We start from the raw sequence: 23,681 nt of genomic DNA on the forward strand, positions 1-23,681 counted from the left end.
ACCCGAGTAAACAGGAAAACATTGAAATGAATGAGATTTTCATGGAAAAGAAGTGCATGGGCCTCCACACTAGAGAGTATACTAGATAATTGAGAGGCTAGGTTAGCAAGAGTCTACTGTAATAATTAAATTTTGATGTAATTAATTTTACTTTAAATTTTTAATTTATCATTGGAAATATATGTCATGTGATTATAATTGAATTAATTATTAATCTCATTAATTTAATTGTGGAGAAATTTTTGTTTTCTNCAAGAAAACAATCTGTTAGTCATTTGACCCACTACTAACAGAAAAGGGAGTTTTTGAAAACAAAGTAATAAAATGATTAACAGTTTTGTGAGGTTGCTGATGGGGTGGAAATTTCAAGAGAGTCAATGGGTCATGAAGGGTTTGCATGTGGGTGATCGGCACTGAGACAGACTACGGTTACAAGAAACCATTTATTTGACACGAAAAAACTTACAAGATTTCTGCAATCTTGGAGGTTCTAAGTCAGTAGCAGCCTCTGGGTCTTCCTTTCCTTTTCAATATAGTTCAAAATGAAGGAATGTCCCTGGTTTGCAAATGACAGTTCCCTCGATGTCTTGACGACTCCAGGACGATGTGGTAGACTTCTAGTGATGGGAAGATGTCGATTTGAGGTCGGGAGAGGGAGTTAAAGATGAGCACGAGACACACACAAAACAACTGGTCCTTGGAACTTTCAGGAGAAGCCATCGTGTCCTTGAATTCCCAGGGTTTTATTAATTTCTGTCCTTGATTGCCCATTCCGATTGGTTTTTTTTCCTAGTTCTCGTTTTCTAAGTGGTTGACCACTTGTTACTATGTGTAACAACATCTCAACTTAGATTGCAGGAGAGGTCAAAATCGAAGTTTAATTCAATCCTCAACCAGAGATGGTCTATGGACTTACATTTTTCTATTGTTTAAAAGTTTGCATCGCATTTTCATACAAAAAATTATTTCTAGCTTCTTTTTGTTTCTTTAAAAAATAGTTTTTTTAACGCAAATTTCAGTGAGGGTTTAGACAGAGCCTCACAGTTTGTTGTCCTTCATAGTATGGGGACCAGCAGAGTCTATTACTTTTGCAGGAGAAAATAAACAAATCTTTTACTACCCTAAAGTTGAAAATTCAACAAATCTGATGTCAATAAGTGAAAGCTGAAGTGATTTATAGTGAATTGAAATTTGATAAGTTTAATTTTTTGCATTTACAGATCAAATTAAATAAAATATAAATAAAAATCTAATTTTTTTAAACCCACAAGTACTTTATACTGTTAGATAGTCGAGAATATGTAGAAATCAAAGATATAACCACAGTCAAGCATATATATCTGTAAAAATATAAAAATTGCATTAATTTGCATTATATATCTAGTGGATACAATGCACCAAGTGAGCTTTTAAAACTCTGTGCCTAAAGGGGAGTTAATTAATGATAATTCTTCATGTTACAATATAGAGGAAGTGGCCAAACTCCACTTTTTTCCTGTATATTTTCTATTTAAAATCGTTTTCATTTACAGTGCAATAAAATGAGTTCTTTTGATATGTTCATGGACAACATTAATTTCATATTTTCAGAAAAATTACAAATTTTTTCATGTTTTAATAGACCATGTTGCCTAAAATTAATCAAAAATGATGCTGCAATCAATTTGTTAGAATTCAGCATAAAGTATCGCATTACCTGAATTTTTAACATGACATGAACCAATATTTACTTTAATTAAGGAGAAATAACATTATGCAAAAATAACATAGCATGATTTTTGTGTTACATGGAAATCCACTTTATATTAATTAATAAAGAAACATTTTCTTTCAAATTTAATATAAAGTATCATTTGATATGATTAGTGCTATCTGTCACATCAGAAAGCTATTTTATGATATTCTAATGTCATTTATTGTAAGTTAAAAATACTATATTAACTCTAATTTATTTTCATAGCAGCATTAGTGTGTTTTGTAAACATGTCATTATTAAAATTGTTTTTAAATTATTAATAAACATTTTACAGATATTAATGAATGTGAATCTGATCGATTGAACAATTGTAAACACAACTGTACTAATACTCCTGGAAGTTTTCAATGTTCATGTTTGTCTGGATATCGCTTACTCGGCGACGGATCTTGTGAAGGTATGTAGAAATAAAAATTTAATTTATAAATTTCAAATCTAGCATCTTTTATAAATAATTTATCAAGAGATGGTACCTAATGCTTAGCTCTAGGCCAAATTACACGACATTTAATTAGTAATTAGTAGCATTAATATATGTATTAATAGCCCGATGTAATCCAACAATCATTTGGCATTAATCTAAAAATTGGGTTTATATTTTCATATCTCTTTTTTATGAGCTATATATGTTGTATATTTAAAAGTATGAGGGTCATTCTAAAAGTAAAGAATGTTTGTTTCTCTAGATATTTTTATTTAAGATAATGAAACAAAACTTATTTTACAACACATATGATACCTTAGCTATATTTCTACATAGTCGCCATACAATTTTAAACATTTGTCTTAGCATTTCATCAGCTTTTCTATGCCTTCTGCACACTCAATTACTGCCATGTTCCTGAACCAGTCATTAGTGACCTCTTTCAGTTTGTTGTCACTTCCATAGTGATTCCTGGCTAAAAAATCCTTCAATTTTAGGAAAAGATATAATCATTTGGAACCTAGTCCAGGCTATAAGAAGGATGTTCAAAAACTTCCCACTTAAACTGCTGAAGCAAGTTCTTCGTCAATGCAGCAGCATGCAGACATGCATTATCCTGAAGAAGCACAATGCCTCTGGACAACAATCCCTACTGTTTGTTTCGAACTGAAGCTTCATTCGTCACATTACCATAAATCTTGGTTATCTGTCTGTAAATTTTGATAGAGTGGACTTTTTTCGCATTCAAAAAGTGTATTACACTACAAACCTCGCACTTGGCAGGATCTNTATTTTGTATTTCTATTTCAGATATTGATGAATGTGAAGATAAACAATTACATAGATGCCATCATTATTGTGTTAATACCGTTGGAAGTTTTAACTGTACATGTGCAACTGGCTTTGAGTTATTTAAAAACAAAAGTTGTAAAGGTACAATAAAATTAAATTAAACTTTTTACATATGTTAAAAATATTTAGTATTAAACTTAATAATGTTAAAGGATAGAAAATTACTTTAAACAACTATATTAATGAGTATAATCTGATTATTATACTGGTTTCTAAAGCAAAAAACTTAAACTTTGTAATATTTAAAAATTATTATTATTAAATATTAATTTAATCAAATTATTATTCAAATTACATCAACAACTTAATAAGAAAAGGGATCAAATAGTCATCTTTTTTTTTCTACCTAATCTAACTCTATTCTAGAAAAAATTTTCTAATTGAAATAATGTGATTTTCTGGGCTAAACTGGAAGATTGTATATACAGTAATACCCCGAACTTACGCGATATGTGGGACTGAGCGATAACCACGTAAGTTGAATTTGCGTAAGTCGGGGTATAATTTCGAAATTTGTGTAAAATCCAAGTCAGATGTATGTAATAAATGTTAATAAAAAAGCTAATAAATGTTCTTGTTAGTCTTATCTCGTCTTTTGATTCGTTCAGTTACAAGAAATCACCACATAGAGTCTCTCAAGTCTCCATAGATATAACAAACACAAAAATAAATAACTCAAAATAAATTGTAGCTATGTGTTGATTTCTCACAACATGTTCGAACATGTAAGCTGAACAATAGTGTGGGGGGAGTGAGTAATCAAGAGTCGTGTGGTGCTCAAACAAAAGACGAATCGATGAGATTTGAAAATCTCGTAAGTCGGGGTAGTGTAAGTCGAGATATTACTGTAGTTAATTGGAGCATCCGGCTCCTAATCTTTCCATGTCTGGTCTTGACTTTCATCTATCTAACTCCATTCTCAAGATTGAGGAAGGACAGACAATGGAAGGATGCCAGTGGGAATATATAAATCTGAAATTTTAAAATTGCAGCCCAATTATTGAAATTACATCAATGACTTAAATTCTATGTAAAAACATTTTTTATAAAACAGATTAATGAAATTACTATAAAAATATTAAATTCTATAATATCTAGTAATTAATTTCCTGTTTAATGTATATAGTATATTGATATATACATACATATATTCACACCTTTTCCCTTTCAGGTTGGCAGTGAACGCACTGTCTCCACACTGCTCAACCCAAACTACTTCTCTCACTTCTTCCACACTCATTGAGGCCTTTTGTACACATTAATGCTGACTTTGTCCATACATACTCATAATATCCTTTATAATCAAATCATCTCAAAGCAAAAATGGCCCTCTGGGTTTAACTTAGAGATCCAGGATTGAATCCTGGATCTCTCAAAGCAGTGGGCTGACACCTTATATTATTTAATACTAAATATTATAAAATGTTTAAAATCTGAACTATTTTAACTACAGAATTACAAGATTTTTAATTTGAGTGAAAAAAACAGTATATTGACATTTTTGAGACTTAGATTTTACAGTTATGATTTAAAATTAGTACTTTATTTGTTCAATATTTTCATGTTTATTGTTTTTAATTTTGTCCTCCTCTTTAGATATTGACGAATGCAGCATTAATAATGGCGGCTGTTCTTATTCTTGTACTAATGAACCGGGAAGTTTTCACTGCAATTGTCCGAGAGGTTATAAATTAGACGAAGATGGAATCAATTGTATCGGTACGTATTCCGGTTATGCCTATGCGGTACCGGAAATGTACGTTTTATATGTACCTAAATAAAAGATTGTGTATCGGTACGTGTAAATATTATTCATAATTATGCATTTGTTTTGCCATTATTTGCCATGTTAGAATTATAATTTTTTTTATCATTCAAAGTACCGGAACAGTTTCTTATTTCACAAAAATACAAATATTCTGATAAGTTTACGAATAGAAATTGATTTTAATAAGCTTTTTTTGTAAGAATAACTTTCATATTAGTTTTCATTATATTAATTAATTTGTATTTTTAAATTTTATTTATTAAAATAATAATATATTCTAAATAAATTAGCAATATGTTATATTATACTATTTCATTTATAATATAAAATTAATTTTTAATTAATTATTTTAGATATCGACGAATGCTCCATATATAAAAACGTCTGTCAGCAACGCTGTATTAATACAAAAGGAAGCTTTCAATGTGCTTGTAATGAGGGATATAAAGTATCTGAGTCTAGTCCTTACATGTGCACAGGTAATGTAATGTTAACTATGCATTAATAATAATAAATATTAATTTTATTTGTAGATTGTTTCAAATCAGTTTCATTTGTGCCATTTAGAAGGATAATTATTGACAATTACATATTCAAATGTATATGTAACTTGTGCTTTTACTTTCCTGGCTGTTATGTGATATACTATTTTGTATCATCTGTTTCTAAATTAATAAGATTCTGGCTTATGGTTTCATATGCTTATTAATTCTCAGAATACAATGCCGTTTTGCTAATCCAAACTGATTAAACTGAATCAATTTTGTTCATTTTGCTGCTAAATATTATGGTTGAAAACAAAAAGAAATCTTAGATTATTTGTTTTTAAATATGATGATTTATAAAATTAATATATACATATGAAGCAAATATAGTATAAAAATCGTAAAAAATGTATGTATTTGTCTATAATCCTCTTAGACTTCCTTTTATTTATATATAAATTCGCTAATCTGAATGATCCCCACAGTGATGATTTCGGCTNTATGGTTGAAAACAAAAAGAAATCTTAGATTATTTGTAAAAATAAAGAAAATTTGTAAAATTAATATATACATATGAAGCAAATATAGTATAAAAATCGTAAAAAATGTATGTATTTGTCTATAATCCTCTTAGACTTCCTTTTATTTATATATAAATTCGCTAATCTGAATGATCCCCACAGTGATGATTTCGGCTTAGTGGGGATGCAATATATTTAAAGCACTTTTAATTTTATTGGCCATCGAAAAAAATTTTATTTCAGAAGCCAATCTAATTAACTCCGTACTGTAATGTAAATCCACCAGCGCACACTGCAGCATTGCAATCGCAGTGTGCGCTGACCAGTGCCTTGTGGATAATGGTAAATTATTTAATGTTATCTCATCGAAAAAGTTAAATAAAAGAAATTAGTTAGTTACAGTCCAAGTGCCGCAGAAGTAAGTATACTTGTGGGATATTGAACAATTGTTTTAATTTTGGTGGCAATTGTTTTTAGAAAAAAAAAAAGTTATGCCATTATACCAAGATGGATGAAACTAAAAATAATTTTTTTCATGCCTCCTATTAAACATGAATGTATATTATTTTGTCACTTTTCTCCACTCTTTTATTTTATAGAGTTAATCAATTTGGCAAGTGAGCAGCACATATAAGGGGCATTGATGCTACTCAATTTTGGTGTGCAGAAATCGAAGTTGGGGAGATCAAGGAAGGAGTCGTGAGTCACATCATGTATCGAGTGGGGTTGAACTTAAATACATATTGAAACTGAATACAAAATTAATAAAAAACTTCATTACTGTATTGCACAATAAGCTGATACTAATGAAGATTTAAAAGTGTTAAAATCTGTTAAAGCAGGTTTGTCAAACTCACTTAAACAACAAGCCATTAATGCGACTGGTAAGATTCACAAGGGCCACATCACATTTACAAATTTTCTTAAAATTATAATTTGGAGTGAGAATGCAGGAATATAGATAGGGCAATTAAAACACATTATGTAGTTCAGTAAATTCAACTCAACAATATATAATTGCTATAGTATTGCTTTTATTTAAACATTTAATTTATTTAATGTACATATTTATAAAACTAAAATTAATTGTTTTCACTGGAAACTTGCAAGCACTATCTTCCATCTCCTAGTTTTCCAATATATGGATTCAAAGAGTGAGAACAATCTTTATTATGGTAAATAGACGTTTATCAGTTAATCTTGATCTGTAAGCCATTTTATTTAATTTCAGAGAAATCACATCGGGGGCTGTCAGTTTGACACTCGTGTTAAAGAATACTTTTTATTACTTTGTTTAATTTTATGTTTTTATTCTGTTCTGATAGATATGGATGAATGCTCAGAAGGCAGTCATAACTGCAGTCATAATTGCATTAATTATCTTGGTGGATATTACTGTACCTGCAAAAATGGATATCGTTTTTCTGAAAATTTGAAATCATGTGTAGGTAAGACAGTTTTCTATAAAAGTAGCAATATAAAAACACATTGAAAAATTTTAAAATAAAAGCTTTAATTGTAATAAGAGTTTTAATTTTTAGAATCCTATTTGCTTGTATACATTTCTAAATTTTAAAATCTCATTTTAATTCAAATTTTAATAATTTTCCTTAGAAAATTTTTGAAATACATTAGACTCTTGTTAATCTCTCTGTAACTATGCCGATTAGAGGGGGGAATTTTACTCCCTTGTTCAGGATGGTCTAGGGACCTTGCGTATGTGGGTGTCGATGGTGGAGGCAAAGAGAACAAGTCTTTTACAAAAACTGTTTATTTTGTCAAAGTTTATGCTTACATCAGTATTTGACAAAGTCCAAGAGTTAAACATTGTTCCGACAGCAGTGTTGATTTGAGTCACTCTTCTGATGTCCTGATGGGGCAGTGGCAAGTTGGGGCCCAGTGTGTGTAACTAGTGTATACGATAACTTTTGTTTTGACACCACTCTGTGATGGCACAGAGAGAAGGTTGTGAATGACAGAGGAGGAATGCCCATCACATCCTTGAATAGCTGTGTTTTATAAGTTTTTCATTCTCAGTTCATTTCCTAATTGATGCCCCCCTATGGTCTCCCACTTGTCTCCAGGTGGAATTTGAGACCAGTTATGGCCACAACAGTGGCGTAGCATGGATGTCAGCTGCCCGGGGCAGAGGAAAATTTCGCTTCCTCCTTATTTAGGTATCTCAATTTAAAAGACTAAAATTCAGTTTCGTCACAAAATAAGTAATGAAATATTTCATATTCATTTCAATCAGTCCAAATCATAGGTGCGACAAAAATATGAAATGAAATGGTTCAAATTTTTACAAGATATTATTATTATTTATTGTGAAATTTTGCTGCCCCTGTCGCCCCCACTACGCTACGCCACTGGGCCACAAGAAAGGTCTGCTTGGGATGGTTTATCCAACATCATCCTTTCCTTTACTAATAGCAAAGGTGTCAGTCTGGTGTCTCCATCTCAACATCGGTAAACCTGACACCTTGCAATGCTGTATTTCTCCGCATTAATAATTTTTTTAGTTTTAAATTTTACAACTTTTTTTTTTTCATTCAAACTATTTCCAGGACCTCTCACGTCCATTCCATGTGCAGAGGCATGTTGGATTACTGAGAGTATATAGATCTAAAGCCTGCCCAAAAGCACACAAAAAATGACATGATCTGTTGCTTTTTGGTACAAATTCGTTTCGGTGGCATGTGAACAAATAGTACAACACCCCAAAATGTAACACTGTGCACAGAAAAGAAACCCGAGTAAACAGGAAAACATTGAAATGAATGAGATTTTCATGGAAAAGAAGTGCATGGGCCTCCACACTAGAGAGTATACTAGATAATTGAGAGGCTAGGTTAGCAAGAGTCTACTGTAATAATTAAATTTTGATGTAATTAATTTTACTTTAAATTTTTAATTTATCATTGGAAATATATGTCATGTGATTATAATTGAATTAATTATTAATCTCATTAATTTAATTGTGGAGAAATTTTTGTTTTCTTCATAAATAATGTGAATAATCAATATTAAGAGACAAATAAACCATTTTACTATTGATGATAAAAGTTATTTTTTAAAAACTATAACATTAATTTAATTTTAATAGATATTGATGAATGTTCAGAAGACAGTAGAAATCTCTGCAGTCAAATTTGCAATAATTATGAAGGCGGATATAACTGTTCTTGTGAAAGTGGATATCAACTTTCTTCAGATTTAAACTCGTGTCTGGGTGAGTTAATTTAATTTATAAAACAAAATAAATTTAAGAAATATTAATTGTAAATAGTGGTTTTCAAACTTTTATTACCACAAAAAGTTTTTATGAAATAAATATTTAAAAACAACCAAACTATCGCCTTAAATTGCGCTCTAACCACTAATTTAATGTTTAATACTAAGTAATTTGCTACTAGAGGTAGACGTTAGGCACCGTCTCTTAACTAAATTAATAATTTATTAAATAATTTAGAACCATCTGGAAGAAAAGAACTGATCTGGGGTGGGACCTTGAACCTGAAACCACTTGCTGTGCAGTGCGCTTGCCAGTTGCACCACCAGTTGCTTGCCAGTTACCCCAAGCAAGTCTTCGCTTCCCAATGTATTTAAAGGTAGATGTAACCTTATGCGGCACCATGATTAACTGCTTAAGGCTATATCTAAACTTAAATACATCTGGAAGTGAAGGTTTGCTTAGGATCCAAGTGGTGCAAATGGCAAGCGCACTGCACAGCAAGCGGAGGTTGCAGGTTCAAGTCCCACCCCAGATCAGTTCTTTTCTTCCAGATGATTCTAAATTATTAAAGTTATAATTATTCATTTAGTTAAGAAATGGCACCTAATGTCTACCTCTAGTAGCAAATTATTTAATATTAATCAATAAATTAGCATAAGATTAATAATAAGATAAATTAGCCTGATTATTTAAGGTGATCATTTGGTTATGTTTCTATATACATATCGGGCTTTGTGATGTTTGATATACTTATATAAATAATTAATACTTAATATTAATTATTTAAATAGATAGTTTTAAATAAGTTAGACCGTAATATTTGTTAAATTCTTCTTTAAGCACAACTAAAAAACATCCAGCAATGAATTGCGTAACTTCCCTGGAAAAAAACATTAAGACACATTTGCGCAAAGTTAATATTGTGTGTGGCACAATTTGTTATGAGATTTTATTTTAAAAATTTTTATATTATTATTGCTATAAAATAAAAAAGCTTAATTTTGAGGATAGAGATGAGTTTTATAAATTGTAAATGCTAATAATGAGTAAAATTTTCATTCATTTTCACTCCACCTGGAATATGACACATGACCCCTTTATCTCCTCAACCTCTTGAACTTTAACAACCAAAATTTAATAGCATCAATACCCTTACATGCAAATTATCATGCCAATTTAAAGTTAAATATTAAATGATCCTCTGATATATTTCAATAATTAAATTTATGTTTATATAACTTTTAGGAATGGTGAAAACTGATTTTAGTTTAAGCCAGGATGATCCAGCCAACAGTTTTTAGGTCACATCTAGCCCAGTCTTGGTAGATAATTATCTCATGTCGTTGTCAGAGCCAGTTCTGATAGGTGTGCGGTGCATGCATGCGCGCAGGTGGCCAAATTATTAGGATGGCCGATGGTGCACCTTAAAATATAAAATTCAAATATAATTTAATATTATTTTAATCTAGTGGTCAACAATGAAACAGATTGATGTTTGCATGACAACTGATGACATAAAATTAGTATAGCTGAGCAATTAATGCATATGAGTAATGCCAAAGCATGTTAAGTGTTTTGCATCAGAAAACTTAAAAGTGCAAGCAACAGGTGATGAGGATTTATCCTTTGAACCAGAGAAAATTCATCAGTGGGAATTTCATAACCACTATGATTGTTTCTTGCTTTAAATCACGTATAAAGTACAAAAACTTGAAGTTCGTAAACTTTTAAAGTTTGCAAACTCCAAGCTTTATTTATGTTAATGTCTTATGATTAAGTTTAAGGTTACGCTTACGTAACTCATTGTGAGTGGTTGCATTAAATAACATGTGTATAAAAATTACTTTTATCAAAGGATAGTTTGATTTGAATAAAATGAGAATAAATATAACTTATATCAAATATTTTAATAGATTTTTTACCCCTGTCAACTATATGAAACTATACTAAAACATACCAGTAAGATTTCATGGATTGGGTTAGGTTATGAATTTAGTCACGATCAGCATTGATAGGGGTGGCCAAATATCTGTAGCACGTAGGCGCCTAACAGTCTAAAACCAGCCCCGGTCATTGTTATTTGTTAATTGTAGCATTTTTTAGTTTTCTTCTGTCCAAACTTTGTCACGGTCCACTTTTGTACGTGTTAAAATTTGATACTTTTTAAAGCATTTTAACCAAATTTTCTGAAACTTTCATTGTTGACAAAATTTTTTGCTATTGTAGAACCATGTTGCACTTATTCCAGGTTTTGTCTTCAAATTGAAAATTAAGCAGTGCCTGTCGTTTTTCTTTTCTTCTATTGATCAATAAACAAACTGAAAACCACCAAAAAATTAACTATCTTTGATGTGTTTTTTAATCTGTATTAAATTTAGCATTTTTGTTATGCTTTGTAAATGTGGAGATGGCACATTTCTATATAACCCCATATCTCCCCATGACAAAAATAATCACACAAAAAAAGTCTTTAAAAATGTAGGCTTCCTATAGTAAAAACAATACAAATTTCAACTATATATCGCATATTGTTTCTAAGATATTAAAAAAAGAAAATAAAACATTTTTTGTATCCCTTTAACCCCTGTTTATCTCAAAAATTAGCTTTTTTTCTTAATTACACTTATTATTTGATGTTCTATTACCTGAAATATAGCCAGTCTTATATATGTCATATTAGATGTTTTGTTTGGTCCTCATGCTATATACTCAACAATTGTAAATAAATTTCAGTATGATCGCAAATGTTATAAGAACATGCAAAAAGTACATTTTGAAAAAGATAATTACCATAATTAAAATTAAACTCTCTTCATGAATATGGTAATAAATGAATTTAACTTGCGTAGAGATTTAGAAATTCTTTACATTAATAATGCTGTTAAATGGCAATTTTTCAGTTGTTTGGGTTATATTCTTAATTAATGATCATTTAAATTATAAACTATAAACTATAATCAATTGTAAAGAAATGAATGGATTATGAATAAACAATAATTTATTTATTATTTTTTTTTTTCAAGATATTGACGAATGTAACGTTGATAATGGTGGATGCTCCGAAATTTGTAGTAATACGCCGGGAAGTTTTTACTGTAGCTGTCCCGATGGTTTTAAATTACACGATGACGGAAGTAGTTGTAACGGTATGTACAAATCTAATTTGTTAAAAGTGAAACTTTACGAACTGATAAACCAATATAAAAATATAGAAATGTTTCACTTTGTAGTTTCTTTTAATTAGAGTAAAAAGTATTAATTTGGTTTTATTTGTATATGGTAATGTGACACTTGGGTGGTCTGTTGGAGGGATGCCTCTCAGGAGGTCTTTTATGGGAAACTAGCTCCTTTATAACTGTTACTAATAGAAAGGCTGCGACTCAGAGTACTGCCGTTGTGAGAGTTCAAGAATTTCCAAATGACTCGAGAATTTCCGATTGAAAATTCAAAAGTTTGATGCATTATCATCTGTGCCTGTTTTTGTGTAATTTAAAAAAGAAATCTGTGATAAAACAACATCTGCAAAACATATTAAAGAAGAAAATTGATTACACCAAACATTGTCTTGTAATTATCACTCCCAAAATCTACAGATTTATTTGAAAGTCTTGATTGTTCAGTATCTCACTGACAGTAGAAATAGTTACTACTGTGATCTGTTTCATTGGGTTTGCTCTCAACATTAACCACTAATTTGCAAACCTGTTCTTGTAGTGAAAACAGTGGATAAGACCTTGGAAACATCTTTATCCTACAATGGATGCTAGTATATAAGAAAACACTAATAAAAGGAATGTCTGCAAAAGTTTTTATTAAAACTTGTAATGAATGGAGCTACCACAATGTACTATTGTTTCTGTTTTTGTTCTAACACATTAGTTGCTATTTTCAAATCAAAATTTATTTTGGCAATCCTGATGTACAGTACAGTACAATCTCCAAGGAACTATAACTGCTATTACGTGCAACAAGAATACCTTCAGTGGCACTTACGTTGTCCCTTCCTTGATGAAGTTTTTGTAGAAACAAATCAAGAACTATTTTCCTGACAAACTTGCCCCATAACACACTTCAAATATTTCTCATCAATATGCGATTTTAAGTCTCGCATTCTATATATGTATATTCATAGACTATAAGCAATGCATTAGGCTTCCCATTCTTCTCTTCCAGGAAGAAAACATGGGTATTTTTTTATTGTTGAGGGGCCACATAACTCTGACAACAGCAGCAGGCTGGAGCAATTTAATATTTGTTTAATTTCTTTAAATATCATTATTCAAAGTCTAAAACTTTGGCACGCGTAAACATCTTTAAAGTCAAGTATGCTTGTTTTGTGTCGCGTGAGCTTGAAAAGGTTTGCCATCCCCGAACTAGATATACAAATTAGTTTATAACTCGATAATATATTGCACCGAATTACGAGAACTTTGATAATTTGATTTCACGACATTAATCTTTAATCGATTTTTTAGATGTCGACGAATGTGCCTTAAATAAAGGTGGATGTCATCAAGGTTGTATTAATACAGTGGGAAGTTTTCAATGCACGTGTAGCAGTGGATATGTTCTATCAGAAAATAATTCATATGTATGCACAGGTAAGAAAAATATATTATTTAATTTTTATTTTCATATCATATCATCAATATTCTTGCATATTATTCTCAAAAACTCATTACTCTCAACGTGATAATTGCTAATTGATAATCACACAGATAGGAGAAGGAATACATCACATTGTTAAGTAATAATAATTCAATAAATAAATGATTTAATTTATTAGATTCTGTAATTATTCTAACGTAAGATCAAAATATTTAGACTTTATAAACAAGTCATCATTGTTTCGTTCCACTGTGATAATCATTGATTATCTTGAGTTTATGGATGCTTATATTAGTATAAAAATAAACCCAAATTTAGATTAAAGCCAAACAATTGCCAGATTATGTCAGGCTGTATTAATGCTACTATTAATAATTAAATGTTAAGTAATTTGGCCTAGAGGTTGTTACGTGCTAGGTGCCATTCTGTGATAAATTTAAATTAAAAAATATTAATTTAGAAAGTTCTGGAAGAAATGAATCGGTCCGAAGCGGGAAGCGAATCTGCAACTCCCGCATAACGTGTTGTTGTGTTATTAATTATGCTACCCGGACCTCCGTCCATTTTTCACCTCCAGTACTACTAATTTAGATATAACCATACCGGGGACAATTCGGCTTGCATGGCCTATAATTCCCAGTATGGCATTCTGTTCAGCTATCACTTTACCACAGCACGGTGTATATATGCAAATAAAAACATCCGTAAACCCAATTACTAGATTAAAGCCAAACAATTACCAGATTATATTGGGATATATTAGTTATAATTATTAAAAGTGGCATTAATATAAACCTATATAATCTGGCAATCGTTTAGCTTTATTATTTTACTACTTAATGATAAAAATGATTTCAGATTGAATGATTTCCATCAGTTTAAAGTGCATATCAAAAATGAAATCTAATCAAATATTATGAATTTTGTTTTGGTAGATATTGACGAATGCCTGGAAAATACTCACGACTGTAGTCAAAACTGCGTGAATTACAACGGCGGATATTACTGTACGTGTAAAAATGGATATCGCCTTTCTTTAGATCTGAAGTCGTGTGCCGGTAAGATTATTACAATTTACATTTCTTCTATAAAAATATTTTTGATAAGTGTTTAATTTTCAAACTTCTGTTAAATTATTATTTAATGTATTAGCCTCTGATATAGAGAATTTTAATTATACTTAAGATTGAGGTTTGTGTAATTTATTGACGATATATTTATATCCAGCAGATGCTTACACATTTAAGAAATTAAATATTAAAATAATACATGATAAGCATGTGATTTGATTTATGATAAAAGACGTTTCTTTGAGCTTAACTCTTCCTTCTCTTGATCTTTCCTCTTCACTAAGGACAGGTTGTGGGAGGTCAAAGGTTCGGCTACCTGCAACCGACCGTAATTCTTTGATCTTAAATTGTCACATAACTACTATTCTCCTACATCTTATGACATATTTCAAATGCTAATGCAATTGTTTTGTAGATAATTATATTCTAAATACCAATACAAAGGAATTAGCATAGTCATAAAAAATTTATTTATTTATTGATAATAGGTACAGTAATTTATATATAATTGAAACACATACCAATTAAATTTGTATTTATGTACTAGCTTTAATTAATAATTTATTATCCTCCATAAGAAATAACTTGTCCGGAAATACCCCAACCTCATCACGGAAGATTCAAGTGTAGCGGCTCCTCGAGCAAAGACGTAAAAGTGGTAAATACAACCTGTCAAATTAATTGTAACAAAGGATTTAAAGCGAGAGGTTTGAAAGAAATCAAGTGCGGATTAAATGGCAAATGGACAGGACAGTTACCCACGTGCGAATGTGAGCGAAATTTGCCTATTATATTTTAACATTGGTTAACGTATATTACAATATTTAATAATTTTGTAGCAAAGTTTTGTCCCGCCGTCAAAAAACCCAAATTTGGCAACGTTAGTCCACCGAGTTGTTTGGATGGTTCGAGTACGGTATCGCAGAAATGTTATTTCATCTGCGACGCAGGATATAGATTGGTTGGCCACGCTTTTTTAAGATGCGATAAAAATCTGGAATGGAAACCGAAAACCCAAAGTGTCAAATGTGTAAAAAGTAAGTATATTATCAATACTGTGCTAAATTTTTTAAAATTTATTAACTACTGTAATTTTGTGCATACAACGTGCAACAGTGTATCTTCCACAAGAAATTGCCAGAATGAAATTAAAACTGCATCTCCTTTTCAAAACACAGATAATCCTCAGTTTGTAGATATCAATAACAAAATGTTAAATGTAAATTCATTTTATACTTTTGAAATTGTAATTTTTAATAATTTATTTTGAGAAATACGTTTTCTCGTTTAAATATGCCATAAAAAAACTGCATAGTTACATTTCTAGTTTGTTAAGTGCTTGCACAGGAATTAATTTTGAGGTTTATTTAATGTAGATGAACCCTATTGCATCTACTTATTACTTTAATTTCATTTAAACAATAAACAAGCAAAAATATATCTGATTTAGCTCTTGTTTTGGCCATGCTTCTCCCTTCCATTCTGGCTATCGAACTTACCACTGTCCTGTAAAAAAGAATTAATTTAGAACAGATGAGAGTTTTGGTTAGGACAATTTCTTGTGAAAAAGAAAAACTGTTAGATTAAATGCCAGACTTTGGTATTTGTTTCTGCACGTGAATTAACAGATATCTATTTGTGGTTATTCAAATTTTTTTAAGAAATTGAGGGAGCATACTGACATGTCTTTGTTAGAATTATGTATGCATTACAGTATTTACAACAATATACTAAAGCAAAACCGAGAAAAAAAATAATTAAAATATCACAAAGCTATAAAATTGTTTTTGTTTTCCTTTTCCGTCATTACAAACACCGGTGACGGAGGACGTTTTTCCATTTTTATTTTTCTTTTTCTTTTTGCAGAGGCACGGCCTCAAATAAAAGGTAAGTGAAAATTGTTTTGGACCATTACTGGTGTTTGTAAGGAGAGAAAGGAAAACAAAGGCAATTCTATAGCTTTGTGATATTTTATTTTAATGTAAAATCATCGGCCAAGTTTTTAATTTTATTCAGAAGCAAATAAATTTGTTTGCATAAAATATTTGTAACTTAACAATTAGTTATAAATGATTTTTAGCACCAAGATTGCTACTTGATTATCATCAATGTATAGCAATTAAAAACATCTCTGAATATAATATATTTTTCCCAGTTAATTTCCAATTATGCAATTGGTTTTATAGATGAATTAGAACCGTTCATTCAATGTCCTGCCGATATTTCCGTCGCTCTGGAGCCTCAGCAGTCCAAACATCACGTCAAAATTCCCGAGCCTAAGTCTAATATGGATGCCAAACACATCAAAGTATTTCCGACTTGGGCGGAACAACTGGAAGGGGATTTTCCATACGGAAATACCGAAATTACTTTTATAGCTTATCATCCTTCGAAAAATTTGACTGCAACCTGCAGAATGACTGTTAATATATTAGGTAATGTTTTCATTTTATTTTTACAACTTAGAGTTTATAACAATTAACATTTAGAATATTTAAATGTGGGATAAGATATGTTACATAAATTTTTAATAACTGGAATTGCTTCTAAGAACGGCTTGCAAAATATTGGATCCTATCTATTCAGATGAATAACAGGATATTGAGTGTCATTAATACAAATAAATCAATGGACAAGGCAGTAAAAGCACTAAACTGCTATTCTGAGGATCAGGTTTGAGTTTGGATGGGCAATTTCCTTCACCACTTGGCCAAATGCATGATAGATATGGAAAAAAAAAAGGTTCTCTTAGTACCTGTAGAAAATGCCATGCTGAAAATCTTATTTTTTACTTTTAATTTAATTGTTAACATCAATATTGTGATAATTAACAGGCAGGTTATTATTGATCGTGTGACAAAGTTGCCTATCCAGCATCTTATTTCCTGAGTTGAACCCTCTTTTTAAGTGTGTCTATTTTGGACAAGTAAACTTGCAGTCCAAACAATTGTCATGCATCGACCATACACATCAATGATAGGTGCTTTCACTATACTATTTTATAATTGTGCCAGTCCAAACGATATATGCTAACAATAATCATTTAGTTTGCACTCATTTTTAAAACACTTTTTCTCACTAAAATTAACTCTGAAGTTTTTTGTATTAGTATTAATTGGTTTCTTATTCAAAGTATTATCAGATTACAACCGTCTGTTATTTTGTGTAATTTTAGTAGTAGTGTTGTCAATAAAATAGCAATACTATATATTTACGTATTTATTAGCAGTTTTGAGGTCTCATCTTCAGAATCTGCCCAAAAAACACTGCTAAGCTGTATTAGTGTGAATAACCCAATGTGAGAACAGGGATTCTGGGTTATTTACCATCCTGTATGTGAAAAAGGGAAGAAGATTATTCATAAAAATCTTCTCGTCAGTCCTAACACTAGTTAGGATAATTTAATTGTGGGTTAAGATAAATTAAACTAGTCATTTCCTATCTTCCGAGTGGCCAAAGATATAATACTTGAGTGGAATTTTAGGAGGGTTTATTAAATACAAAAATTATTAATTGGAATACATGGTTCGTGGGTGATACAATGGAGTTAGGCATAAGAAATGACATATTCCTAACATATTGTATTTATCTATCTATTTATTAAAAAATAATTATAGTTAACACACTCCTTTATGTGTAAATCATAAATAAAAACTAAGAACAAAATAAGTAGTGTCGATATGAATACAAATTAAGGGTTAGATTAGAAATCCTCTCAACTAATCTGGTGAGAGAGTTTACATAACAATATCTTATTACCTGACATTCACATACATTTGAGGTGGAGGGTGGAGAGGATGATTAAAGCCTTGATCACTGCTCTCATTTTGATACTCTTATGCAAGTTGAAAGGTGACCTTTCACCTTTTATACTAACTTTCATCCAATAGAATCATTGGAACATCATGCAACACTTCTGACACGAGGAGGAAGTTGGGCAGTCTTGCAGATAGTTTGAGTGCGACATCTCGCTTGTCATCCTTTTAGGAGGAATTAAACTCTTTTTCTCTGTGAGTCAGAGGAAGCATTCCTTTTTACAAACTTAATGTTATATCAGAATTTTTCTAATTTTAAAACATTATTTTAAACAAATTTGTTAAAATATTTCCCTTAAACTCTAGATAATCACACTAATATTAAAACTTTAATTTGAAATAGATGAAGAAGCTCCAGTCGTAAGAGGATGTCCGGGGACGATAGAAGTCTATTCGGAATCGATAGAACCCGTCGAAGTCTTCTGGAAAGAACCAACCTTCTCGGATAACGTGCGAATAGATTCCATTTCGAAAACACAGGTGAATAAGCTTTAGTTGCTGTTATTGCTTGATTTATAAATTGTAACTCTTTAATCTAAAAAAATTATTTAAGAGAAATTGCCATCCAAATTAAATTTAACAGAAGTGGAATTTCACTTTTATATCTATCTGTGCCTTAGGATGGCCCATTAACTGGATCAAATGCATTGGGTAAAGTTGGAGAAATGCTATTGTTACTGAACTAATCAATGCACTTTAGTTCATTAATCTTTGAACTAGCCACCATAGTTATGAAATTTACATGGAATAGTGTTAAAGTTTACTGAAAAGTAACGTTCAATATAAATTGTTGTGTATTTTTTAAAATTTATATCAATGATAGTTTATCTCTGAAAATGATACAGTACTCAATGACCGCAAAGAGTAAATATTAGGTTTGAAACAAAGTATTAAAATACAGGTTGACTGCTGATTTTCCAATACCTCTCTTAATCTGGACATACTTGTGTGCATTCACTTGAACAGTCTACACCAGTGTTTTTCAACCTGTGGGTCGTGACCCCCAGGGGGGTTGCAAAGCCATACACGGGGGATTGCGGGTAGAAGAAAAAGACAAGTGTTTGTAGTTTTTTTAATGTAGTGTAGGACCTACAATTTCAGTGAGAATTACAGCCCACCCCAGAAAATGATAGTAGAAAAAGTGTTGAGCTGATTTGCAAAAGCAAATAAATAGTAGAAAAGTAGAAGCTGAAAATTCGGATTAAAAAAAAAAAGTCAACAGCTCCCTGCGCCCAATGTTATAATTAAAGGAAGTTTCATACTTTGTGTGTTAAGTTATTGTCGATTCTTCCGAAATTTTCATTTTAATCAACTATAATTTGTCTCAACAGAAAGAAAATTAAATACATAGTTTTTAAAATCACTGATATAGTTTTAATATGGCCCTAGGGGTTTGCATATTCAAGAAGGTTGAAAAACACTGGTCTTCACAGATGGCAAATCTTTTGAGAGCATAATTATGTTTAAAAATGTTTATGCATGCTAAAGTTTTAAATTTTGAATAACACTATTTAAAGAAATGAAAGGAATATGTTTTAATTAGAGTAAATTTATCAGAGTTTTTCATCAGTTTCTTTAAACTGGTAAACAGAGATATACAATATGTTGAATGCCATGTGATTTCTCCCAATGTACTATACGTTTTCTTTTTAAGTAGAATGGGTGGCAAAGACTTCATTTACCAAGTTGAGTTACACATCCATTCTCAGTAGTCAAGTGAAATATTGAAAACTCATTCCATAAAAAGAAATTCGGATTTGATATTATGCTTTGGATAAAGAAGTTTACTAATTTCTAATTTACTACTAGAGTAAGATTATTGAAATTTAAATCACATTTGGTTTTAGTTTGGCAAACATTTATGGACTTTTTACCCACCCTACATCAAAGTGTTAAAACATTCATTTAAAAAAATGAAAGAAAGAATTATTGGAATGTGGTTTGTATTTGTTGGCAGGGAAAAATTAATTCCAAAAATCACCAAAAGCTGGCATTGATATACAAAAGGTCACGTATAGACGTGCAAATGACTAAGAAAATGAGTTTTGATGTGATTTCCAATCTCGGTGGTATTTAAATTCCCATGTGTTTCGATCAGGTTTTTCTACATTGTTATAATTGAAAAAATGCTATTCACTATAAAGGTCCGTCCAGACATGCTGCATCTGAAGACATTGTTACACACTATGATGGAGGCTGTGTCAAACACTTGTATAACAAACAGATTGCATCTCTAATACATGAAAGTGACATACCAAGCAACTTTCAAAGTGATTTTTGGAACTCATTTTTCCCCTTTAATTAACAAAAACCTCCCTTGATTATCATGCAAACCACATTTTATTCCAATGAACATTCATATAAAATGAAAGAATTAAGTTTTTACAGACTTATTTAAATACACGGTTGTCAAAAAAAAGAAATAGTATTTATTAATGTTTATAAAATGTATACTATGCTATTTGATTAAACTTTTATCCGTGGTTACAAAGAACACTTATTTTTCTTACTAATCTATATTTACATATTTTATAAAATATGTATTCTAGCTCCTCGTTTATTCCAATATTTAGACTCCTGGAAGTAAATTTGGTGTGGGAGAACACACGGTTCATTATACTGCTAGAGATCCCGCAGGAAGTCTTGCCACCTGCATCTTTACCGTAAACGTATTGCGTAAGTACACAAGTATTCAATAACTTTTAGTTTAAAAGTTTGTGATTTTTATGTTAAATTTATATTTACCAACAAAGCATGTCGTAAGTGGGCACTATTTGACAAGATGTATTTGTCCTCCGGCTCTTGCTCGGTAACATGTTTTGGCATTAAATTTGGCTTAAGTTCTTGTCTAGGATCTTACAAAAGTTGCGTGCACTGAAATAATGCCTTTAATTTGTTTGAGATGAGTGGTTAAAGAGATTTGACTTGACTTTTGAGATGACATTTATGCTTGGTTCCAGATCAATCCAGTATAATAATTACATCTAATCAACCTCATAAATAAAGCATTAATGTGGTGTACCCAGAGGAGGCCAAGGGGCCATTGTACCCCAAAGAAAAAGGGAAACAAACAATAGAAATAGAACACAAGACATACAATTTTCTTACTGCTTATGAATTAGTAGTTACATGAGGTGGGAATTTTATTGAATTCACGTTAAAATTTTTTATCCATTCAACTCTGCTCCCCAAAATTAAATCGCAAGTGCACCGCTGATCAGATATACCAATTTCAAAATACTGTCACTAGGCTAGAACTTAAATCTGGTTTTATGTCATATACACCTTTCGACTGTTAAAAATTTTTGTACATATATGCTGTTGCAGGTCATGCATACAAAAATACAACATTCATATTGAAAATTAGTGATTTAGTATATGAAATCATGTAAAATTTGCATGAATTTAAAATGCAATCTAATTTGCATGTTTGTCTTGAAATGGTAAAGTGTATTGCAACTTCATTTTGCATGATAAGAAGTATTTAATATTGCATGCTTTGCCTTGCATGTCATTTATTTGATATTTTAGGTAGAGAATGTGGCGAGCCAAATGATATTCTGCATGGCGAAAAGAACTGCATGGAATTCGTAGGCGGTCAGTTGTGCTCGCCCGTGTGCGACGCGGGATATGCATTTTATTTTAACGTTTCCGAATTTTACATGTGTGGGCTGGACGGAATTTGGTTACCCAGCAAGGACATCCCAGACTGTTTACGTAAGTTGAGCTCCGTAGAATTAAAACTATTAAAATAAAGTGCTTCCGAATAAATCTATTGGCTCGTTGCAGCTTCCATTTCCGAACCGGAAGATGGTTGTATGCCAGGGACAGAACTCCGTGAGGAAATTGATACCGATTCCAGGATATGTGGTAAATTATTTATTATTTCAATTAAATTTATCTAGAAATTACAGAACATATTTCTCACAAATTTAAACCAAATGTTTGTCATTCCTTAAAAAGACACAAGAGTATAGATAGCTCATTATTGGTTATCTATACTCTGGTTATTTGATGGCTTATGCAGAATGACTAAGCTCATTCTGCATTCATATTTTGGCTCCTATAAATTTTTGTTGTTTAACAGTGCTGTTGGTGACCTGTAATTACTTTGTCTTATGATAGTGGTAGGTGTACACTTCCTGTTTACTGTTTTTTTTTTTTTTATAGTAGTCAAGCTTTCTGTTTCATTTTTCTGTTGAATAGTTTCAAGAGTTTCTAGTTTTGGGAGGGAGTGAAGTCATGATGAAATGTCCTCATTTTTATTCAATTTTGCTAACCATTATTGTTCAGAGCAACAGCCTTTATTTTAGTATAGTTATCCTTGTGGATAAGTATGTTGCTAATGTACTAATCACATCATTAAATATATTTATGAAGAATGTCTTTTATATGAAAGATTGGTTGTATCGATGATGATACTCTCCAAATGGTCTTTGTAGTGTCAATTGTGTTTTCCGCCTACTTCTACATAATACAGAAAACTGTTCAGAAACAGTTGTCTACTAGCTCACAAGCCATTTTAATATATTCCTCTGAAGGTACCATGAACTCTCAGGTCTTCATTAAAGTCAACAGAGATTTTAGTGCATACTCAAACCTAATTATTTATTAACAGAATTTGTATTCAATTACACAAGGTTATCGAATATAAATTCTGTTGATTTATGATGACTGCTATTGACAGTTAGTATTCAGATATCCCAGGCAATGTAACCAGGACTAGTGATGTGGTATCACGATAAGTCACGTGCTGAACTTGTGTGAACTAGAATATGTAATAGATCTTTATTTAATGCCACAAAATTTGGTGGGAAGCCATCTTATGTAGTTTTTTCTTACTATTTAGATTACATCCATGTTCTCGTCAATTTGTGATTTTTATTGCTTTGTAAAACAAATTCTTTTAATTTCACACACGTGTTGTTCCTTTTGTTTCAAGCTTGGCAAGACTGCAACAGAAAAGAAAGTGGTTACAGGATATAAATGATCCTGAGACCAATCAACAATCGACTCAGTGGAAAAAACATGGCTCACACTAAGCGAGAATGCTCTTTTTTTCGATAGGGACGGAATAATTATTCCAGAATTTGTTCCACAAAGCCAAATTGTGAATCAAAAATTTTATATATGGATGTTTTGAAGTG

The 23,681-nt window shown here is 31.0% G+C and overlaps 1 protein-coding gene across 1 annotated transcript in view; it reads left to right on the forward strand.

The window, feature by feature from the left end:
* Positions 1 to 23,681, forward strand: part of LOC111631703 (fibrillin-1-like) — a 40,537-nt gene that overhangs the window by 14,285 nt on the left and 2,571 nt on the right. The window contains exons 10-25 of the mRNA XM_023376040.1: positions 2,031 to 2,153; positions 2,991 to 3,113; positions 4,629 to 4,751; positions 5,154 to 5,279; positions 7,132 to 7,254; positions 8,913 to 9,038; positions 12,065 to 12,187; positions 13,517 to 13,642; positions 14,585 to 14,707; positions 15,298 to 15,489; positions 15,559 to 15,756; positions 16,906 to 17,154; positions 18,878 to 19,014; positions 21,108 to 21,210; positions 22,066 to 22,251; positions 22,324 to 22,404. Coding sequence (XP_023231808.1) covers positions 2,031 to 2,153; positions 2,991 to 3,113; positions 4,629 to 4,751; positions 5,154 to 5,279; positions 7,132 to 7,254; positions 8,913 to 9,038; positions 12,065 to 12,187; positions 13,517 to 13,642; positions 14,585 to 14,707; positions 15,298 to 15,489; positions 15,559 to 15,756; positions 16,906 to 17,154; positions 18,878 to 19,014; positions 21,108 to 21,210; positions 22,066 to 22,251; positions 22,324 to 22,404 — 2,262 coding nt within the window. The remainder of the gene's footprint in view (positions 1 to 2,030; positions 2,154 to 2,990; positions 3,114 to 4,628; positions 4,752 to 5,153; positions 5,280 to 7,131; positions 7,255 to 8,912; positions 9,039 to 12,064; positions 12,188 to 13,516; positions 13,643 to 14,584; positions 14,708 to 15,297; positions 15,490 to 15,558; positions 15,757 to 16,905; positions 17,155 to 18,877; positions 19,015 to 21,107; positions 21,211 to 22,065; positions 22,252 to 22,323; positions 22,405 to 23,681) is intronic.

Source organism: Centruroides sculpturatus, unplaced genomic scaffold (assembly GCF_000671375.1).
Source record: "Centruroides sculpturatus isolate CEXI.00-Female unplaced genomic scaffold, Cexi_2.0 scaffold91, whole genome shotgun sequence".
NCBI classification, from domain to species: Eukaryota; Metazoa; Arthropoda; class Arachnida; order Scorpiones; family Buthidae; genus Centruroides; species Centruroides sculpturatus.